Source organism: Mus musculus, chromosome 3 (assembly GCF_000001635.26).
Source record: "Mus musculus strain C57BL/6J chromosome 3, GRCm38.p6 C57BL/6J".
NCBI lineage: Eukaryota > Metazoa > Chordata > Mammalia > Rodentia > Muridae > Mus > Mus musculus.
In genome coordinates this window covers 107327604-107335893 of record NC_000069.6, presented here as the reverse complement: position 1 = coordinate 107335893, position 8290 = coordinate 107327604, and the positions used below count along the sequence as shown (strand labels likewise).

At 45.6% G+C, this 8290-nt stretch overlaps 1 protein-coding gene across 5 annotated transcripts in view; it reads left to right on the top strand.

The window, feature by feature from the left end:
• The first annotated feature begins 1433 nt into the window (after positions 1 to 1433).
• Rbm15 (RNA binding motif protein 15) overlaps positions 1434 to 8290 on the top strand; it is a 28950-nt gene continuing 22093 nt past the window's right edge. For 4 of the 5 annotated variants that reach the window (XR_003954318.1, XR_003954319.1, XR_001783686.2 and 1 more), the window contains exon 1: positions 1434 to 5679. Coding sequence is in view for 1 of the 5 variants with exons in the window: in NM_001045807.1 (NP_001039272.1) it covers positions 2814 to 5679 (2866 nt within the window). In the remaining 4 variants the exon portion in view is untranslated. The remainder of the gene's footprint in view (positions 5680 to 8290) is intronic. The other variant, NM_001045807.1, reaches the window with a different exon arrangement.

Sequence of the window (8290 nt, the reverse complement as noted above, 5' to 3'; positions counted from 1 at the left end):
AATGTTCTTGTAGGAATGATAGATTCCACATCTGAGGCAAAAATGTATCAGGCATGCCTGGAACAGAATAATGGAGCAGGGGAGAATGTGAATAGGATTATAGACTTAAAGAAAAATAAGACGGACATGATCTTATAATTGCTGAGACTCTGTGTTCAGGACATGAGGTGGTCTTCAGGAAATACCCTACTATTGTACATTTTTAAACTAAAATCCTACAAGGAAAATTTCTCTTGCTAATCCCTGCCCCTAAGAGCAATCTCTGTAACAATTTCAATAAAAGTGTAAGCATATATATGTAATCCACGATTTTTAAAACCACAACTGGTAGTTTATTATACACATTTTTTCTCTGACTGATGGCATTTTATGTTAACATTATTTAAACATCTTTTAAACATTATTTTTGCAGGCCTGGAGAGATGGCTCAGGCGTTGAAGAGTACTTGCTGCTCTTACAGAGGACTACAGTTTGTTTCCCAGGGGCCCAGATTGGTGACTCACAACCCTGTAACTCCAGCTTCAGGGGCTCTATCACCCTCTCTGGCTTCTCTGGATATTAGAACACTACCATACATACAGACATTCACATAAATATTTTTATGACAAAGTCTCGTTATACAGTCTTGGCTGGCCTAGTATTCACTATATAGACAACTCTGGTCTTGAATTTACAGAGATCTGCCTGCTTCTGACTTTCAAGTGGTAGGATTAAAGGGGTACACCATCATGCACTGCTAAATAAATCTTTAAAAGAATTTTTTTTCCCAGTACTAGGAATTGAACCTAGAGCTTCACATAGGTGTCCAAGGGTCCTGAGCTATGTCTCCAGACTTTTGTGTAGGGGTGGTTTTAAGACAGAATCTCACCAAGTTACCAAGTTACTCTAGCTAATGAAGAAAGCAATTGTGATCCTATCCGCAAGAGCAGCTGGGATACAGGTGTTCCAAAAGCCACATAACAGCTACTTTTAATATACAAATATGTCTATGCTTTATAGTATTTTGCGGTTTATAACTTACATATTGAGCTTCTTTCAAATCTTTTTGCTGTGACCAAGAGAGTTTGGCCCAACTGTTCACCAATTTCAGGGTTATATACCAACAAAACAAAACGGTTGAAATAGGGCTAATCAGGTTGCTGTATCTAATCTTCAAGTAGCTTATAAATTTAGAATTCAAGTTTTGGGGAAGGGCATTCTTATCACCTTGTAAAATGTCCTGTTTTAAAACACATTCTCTACTCAGTCTTAGAAGATGTAAATACCAAAATCTTTCTCATCTCTCCTAGGTACATTTTTGGGAAGACTGCAAAAAGCCTATTTCCTCTCACCAGGAGGTAAACGCTAGTGGGATAGACTACGCATCTAATCTCATGATCACCAGTATTACATAAGCTTAAGAGATTCAGGTGCATGGGGTCGCAGAGGTGGGAGACGGGAGGCGTTTAGACGGGAATCACGGTTAAAGGAGTCAAAGGAAGTGGATATAGGAGGGAGCAAGGTGGCCATGTTACTGGGTCCTACTATGGATTAATCGGAGTGCTGGAGTCCTAGAAACGAGATAAATGTAGTGTCCGCACAGTGAGAAGTGTGACACATTAAAGCAAAGCACAGCTATATTATGTCTCACACATCTTTTATAAATGCAAACCTTACAGGGATTCACAACATAAAGCAGGAAGCAAAAATCTGCAAGTGGTCCTGCAGGTCGGACCAGTAAGTGGGCTTGCAGGACACTGCGGGCCCTAAGGCGGCCACTGAGACTGGCCAGGGCTCCGCGGCGCTGTTCCCTGTGTCCGCGGGCGGGCAGTGACTCGGTACCGCCCAGGGCGTCAGCGTGACCCGAGGCTCTGTGAACCCTGAACTCACCGCCCCAGCGGGCCGCACAGACCGGGGCAGGCGTTTTCTCGCGCACGGGGGTGGGGCTTTTTCAGGCAGCTAACTAAGATGGTGTCGGCTGGACTGTCCGGGACAGCTGCCTAGGCGGATCGAGTGAGGGCCAGCAGCCGGAAGGACCACCGAGCCCATTGTCCCGCCCAGACAGGACAGTGAGGAGCCCGCAAGTTCCAGACTCGAAGGACCGAAGCACAGGCAAGTACGCCGTAAGGACCTAACAAATGTTTAAGAGAACGCCGAAAGCGCGGGGAGGCGGGCCTGACTCACTGTCACCATCTCGCGACAGCAAAGTGACGTCGCACAGCAAGCGCGTGGTCTTAGTCTTTCACCTTCAGACGCCTCAGTTTATGGGCCTACTCCTTTAAGTGAGTGATGGACAGCGCTTTTATCCAATCATGTTCCTCGTCAACATCCAATCAGATTTAAACTTTCTTCAGCCGCCGGAGAAGTTGGAAGACTGGGGTCGAAAGAGAGCGAGCGAGTGAGCGAGTGAGCGAGCGAGCTCTTTGTCTCTCGCGAGATCGGAGAGAGCCAAATTCTCAGGAAAAAACGCCTGAACTGATGTCCAGACTTCCCGATAGTGATTTAAAAGACGTGGCCACAAACCAATGAAAGGGAAGAGAAGGTGGGATCGCTGCGTTCGCCGTGCTAGAAGTACCGTTACAGGGCAGAGTTTTTGTCCAATCAACGCTTCTAGGCTTTGGGTCAGGTGACCATGAAGTGCGAGGGGCGGAGCTACAGCCTGGCGCGAGGAACCGTTAAGATAGACAACGAATATAACCAATGAGGTACTGGGATTAGGGCGTTGGGAACCCAATAACAGCGTCGGGGCGGGCGCCTTCCCGGAGCGCGGGGAGATGTAAAGACGGACAAATAGTTTTTCCAATGAGAAGGCTGAAGAGTGAATTAATTGACCAATGAGGTCTGCGGGGCGGGAGCCTTTGCCGCGGCGGAGTCCAAGATGGCGGCGTGCGAGTCCGCTGTGTGAAACGAGCGCGGGGTGGCGGGTTAGTCAGCTCCGCAGAGACGACCTCCGGCGACCCTCAACAATGAAAGGAAAGGAGCGCTCGCCGGTCAAGCCCAAGCGCTCCCGTGGCGGTGAGGACTCCAGTTCTCGTGGGGAGCGGAGCAAGAAGTTAGGGGGCTCCGGCGGCAGCAATGGGAGCAGCAGCGGGAAGACGGACAGCGGCGGGTCGCGGCGGAGCCTTCATCTGGACAAGTCCAGCAGCCGGGGCGGCAGCCGCGAGTACGAGACCGGCGGGGGCAGCTCCAGTAGCCGCTTGCACAGTTACAGCTCCCCGAGCACCAAAAATTCCTCAGGCGGGGGCGAGTCGCGCAGCAGCTCCCGGGGTGGAGGCGGGGAGTCACGTTCCTCCGGGGCCGCCTCCTCCGCGCCCGGCGGCGGGGACGGCGTGGAGTACAAGACCCTGAAGATCAGCGAGCTGGGGTCCCAGCTGAGCGACGAGGCGGTGGAGGACGGGCTGTTTCACGAGTTCAAACGCTTCGGTGATGTAAGTGTCAAAATCAGTCACCTCTCAGGTTCTGGCAGCGGGGATGAGCGGGTAGCCTTTGTGAACTTCCGGAGGCCAGAGGACGCGAGGGCGGCCAAGCATGCCAGAGGCCGCCTGGTGCTCTATGACCGGCCTCTGAAGATAGAAGCCGTGTACGTGAGCCGGCGCCGCAGCCGCTCCCCGTTAGACAAAGATGCTTACGCCCCGTCATCCAGCGTGGTCGGGACCTCAGTCGGTAGCCACCGGCACGCCCCTGGAGGAGGGGGAGGTCAGAGGTCGCTTTCCCCTGGAGGTGCTGCTCTGGGATACAGAGACTACCGGTTGCAGCAGTTGGCCCTGGGCCGCCTGCCTCCTCCACCCCCGCCACCATTGCCCCGAGAGCTGGAAAGAGAACGAGACTATCCGTTCTATGACCGGGTGCGCCCGGCCTACAGCCTGGAGCCGAGGGTGGGAGCTGGAGCAGGTGCGGCTCCTTTCCGAGAAGTGGATGAGATATCACCTGAGGACGATCAGCGTGCCAACCGGACACTTTTCTTGGGCAACTTAGATATCACTGTGACGGAAAATGATCTCAGAAGGGCTTTTGATCGTTTTGGAGTCATCACAGAAGTGGACATTAAGAGGCCTTCTCGAGGCCAGACCAGTACCTATGGCTTTCTCAAATTTGAGAATCTAGACATGTCTCACAGGGCCAAACTTGCAATGTCTGGCAAAATTATAATTCGGAATCCAATCAAGATTGGTTATGGTAAAGCCACACCCACTACCCGACTTTGGGTGGGTGGTCTGGGACCCTGGGTGCCTCTTGCTGCCCTGGCACGAGAATTTGACCGATTTGGCACCATTCGAACCATAGACTACCGTAAAGGTGACAGTTGGGCATATATACAGTATGAAAGTTTGGATGCAGCTCATGCTGCCTGGACCCATATGCGTGGATTCCCACTTGGTGGCCCAGATCGTCGCCTCAGGGTAGACTTTGCAGACACAGAACATCGTTACCAGCAGCAATATCTTCAGCCTCTGCCCTTGACCCACTATGAACTAGTGACGGATACTTTTGGACATAGAGCACCTGACCCTTTGAGGAGTGCTCGGGACAGGACACCACCCTTACTATACAGAGATCGTGATAGGGACCTTTATACTGATTCTGACTGGGTGCCACCCCCACCACCGGTTCGAGAACGCAGTGCTCGGGCTGCAACTAGTGCTGTCACTGCTTATGAGCCACTAGATAGCTTGGATCGAAGGAGGGATGGCTGGTCACTGGACAGGGACAGAGGTGATCGGGACTTGCCCAGCAGCAGGGACCAGCCAAGGAAGCGAAGGCTGCCTGAGGAAAGTGGAGGACGGCATCTTGATAGATCACCTGAGAGTGAACGGCCTCGAAAACAGCGTCACTGCACTCCTTCTCCTGACCGAAGTCCAGAACTGAGCAGTAACAGAGATCGCTACAACAGTGACAATGATCGATCATCTCGTCTTCTCCTCTTGGAAAGGTCTTCCCCAGTCAGAGATAGACGGGGCAGTTTGGAGAAGAGCCAGAGCGACAAGCGAGACCGTAAAAACTCTGCATCAGCTGAACGGGATAGGAAGCATCGGACAGCTGCTCCCACAGAGGGAAAAAACCCTCTGAAAAAGGAAGACCGATCTGATGGCAATGCACCCAGTGCCAGCACTTCTTCATCAAAGCAGAAGCCACCTTCCCAGAAACAGGATGGAGGGACAGCTCCTGTGGCAGCATCCTCTCCCAAACTCTGTTTGGCTTGGCAGGGCATGCTTCTACTGAAGAACAGCAACTTCCCTTCCAACATGCATCTGTTGCAGGGTGACCTCCAAGTTGCTAGCAGTCTACTTGTGGAGGGCTCAACTGGAGGCAAAGTGGCCCAACTCAAGATCACTCAGCGGCTCCGTTTGGACCAACCCAAGTTGGATGAAGTAACTCGACGCATCAAAGTGGCAGGGCCTAATGGTTATGCCATTCTCCTGGCTGTACCTGGAAGTTCTGACAGCCGATCTTCCTCTTCCTCAGCCACATCAGACACTGCCGCCTCTACTCAGAGGCCACTTAGGAACCTTGTGTCCTATTTAAAGCAAAAGCAGGCAGCTGGGGTGATCAGCCTCCCTGTGGGAGGCAATAAAGACAAGGAAAACACCGGGGTTCTTCATGCCTTCCCACCTTGTGAGTTCTCTCAGCAGTTCCTGGATTCCCCTGCCAAGGCACTGGCCAAATCTGAAGAAGATTACCTGGTCATGATCATTGTCCGTGGTGCGTCCTAAAGTCCATGTGTAACTTGTATTTACTACTTGACATGGTTCCTTGTTTTGTGATGTGTAATGGGATATAGCATCAGATGAAAATTTCTTTCAATTAGTTTAGTTGATTTTTTTTTTATATATATATATTTTTGTAAACCTTAAAATAGATATTAGGGCAGTTAGTTACTAAGTGAAAGGGATGCCCTGAGGTAGCGGGAAGATAGGTTGCTTTAATTAGGAGTTCTTACCCTCATAATTTTTCTTTAGGTTTTTTTTTTCCTTTTTCAATTTTGAGGGTTTCTTTTTTTTTAAATCCTCAAAATGATAAAACCCCCAATTTTTAAAATTATAATTTGGAGAAAAGTACCTTCTGATAATATTTACTCTGTACTGAAAATGATTTGATTGGTGCATAGAAAATTTAAACTAGAAGCATTGTGTGACAAAAATTTGATCAGGTGTTGCAAAGTCCAATTACTTTAATCAGGTGTTTGAGTATTTCTTTAAATATACAGTTTATTCCCAGAAAGTTTGCTTTAACATATTAGTTTTTGAGTTTTGTATCCCATGTTTGTAGCAGTAACGGGTAAAAGTTGAGGCTTGTGTTATAAACCATTTACATCTTAAACTGGTATGCAAGAAATGAGTAAATGCTTTTAAAATGAGAATTTGTTGGTAAGTTAGGTGCACGATAGTGTTCTTACTGACTTGAGAGGTGTAGCTAATACAGTTTTATTGTGCATACTTCAAAACCAAAAATGAAGGTTTCTGTATCCACTTAAGAAATTTCTGGTTTCAGTAAGAGTTGCCTGCAGGCTTATAAGTAACCCTTTTATTTCCCCTAGTAGACATTAATCAGACATCTGAATTACAGAAGTTTTTAAACGGTGATTGTAAAATGCTCTCAGTATATTTGAAGAAAATGCCTTCAGGTTTTTTTTTTGTTTTTGTTTATGTTTAAACAAGAATAGTGGCATTACATTGGTGACAGTGTTTTGAATATCTTTGAAATTTAATGTTTGATATTTTTGACTGTTGCCTGGATGTAGAGGTTTGAGATTTCAGTGTTAGAAAACTTTTTTTTTTTTAATTTTGATTTTTTCATGTATTTGTAATTTACCTGCACAGGTTCCCTCCCCGTCCCCCAAGTCCTCTCTCCACAAAAATAAAGAGCTGAGGATTTGACATCTGGTTTTTAATAAGGGCTTTTGTTATTTTATAATAATGGGTTTTTTGTTTTGTTTTATGTGCTCTTCTGCTACCACTTGTGATTTCTAAGGCCATTATTAAATATGATTTTCTTCCTCAATTTAAGTACTGAGGACTTCAACAGGGCCCAATATTTAGTTACGATTAGGAACTTGAGTTTTTGGATCATGGTCATTTTTCTATTCTGTGAATGTGACTTACTCAAAGCCTTGCAGAGCCCAACTGTTTTCTTTCTGTTATCAAAGCTCGTTTGAAATAGCATCAGTAATAACCCAGAAAAAGTCACATAATTTTAGTTTTTCATTAGGACTGTATATAAAGCATGTCAGTATGAAAACCTTATCACTACATCATACTTTTTGTTTTTCACTATGTATTTATGATTTTTATTTTAATTTGGAATTTTTTGAGAAAAAGAATGTATAGGTTTCTGAGCACAAAGGTGTAAAATACTGAAATCCTCCAACTATGACTGGGTGTCTTTTGCCTCCAAAAATGCAACATTTGGCTTGAAATAAGACATCTATTTAGAAACTGATGCAAGTGTAGTCTGTGTACATGGAGTTTAAGTACAGTTTTTAGTTATCTAGGTAGATTTTTCCAGTTTAAATAATTTCGCTAGCCATTACTTTTTAGTATTTTTTTTAATAAGATAGTTGGGCAAATGATTTTGCTGTTAGAGAATGGTCTGTGAAATCTAATTTTACTGTTAATCAAATGTGTTGTGATGGTTTGCTCCATGTTTATTTGAACCCTTATCTGACACTGCTACATTTTATTAGATCTGATCAATTAGTGCTTCAGTATTTTTGAAACAGTGGCTTGATGCCATTCCCAAATGTATGTATTATGTAAATTAGTTTGGTGCTTACCAACAAAGTGCCATCTTATTTGTGTTGCCTACGCTTGTGCAGGTTCATAATATTTGTCAATTAGCCACTTAAACCTTCAGAATTTGATTGACAGCAAAGTCTATGTTTCCAATCTTATTAGCCATCAGAATCCCACATTGGATATTCTTTTAAAATTGTTAAAATTTTATTTTATGCATATGGGTGTTTTGCCTGCATGTATGTCTGCATACAACATGCTGGCTGCTCTCCAGAGGACCCAGGTTTGGTTCCCAGCACCTAGTCCCTTGGGATCCAAAATCCTCCGCTGGCCTCCCTGAATGTTCATTTTAACAGCCCCCCCCCCCCCCCCCCGCTTTTTTTTCTTCTTTTTAAAAATTTTTTTAATTTAGTACTTTAGTGTAACTGCTTTTTATCTTTTCAGAAACTCAATTAAAATGAATAGAAAGAAAATTTCTTAAGTATGCTATTTATGCGTTAAATATACTGGTAAAAATAAGATTAAGACATGATCACAGCTTCAAAGTTTATTGAAAGTTAAGCAATCATTTAGCTTCTAGC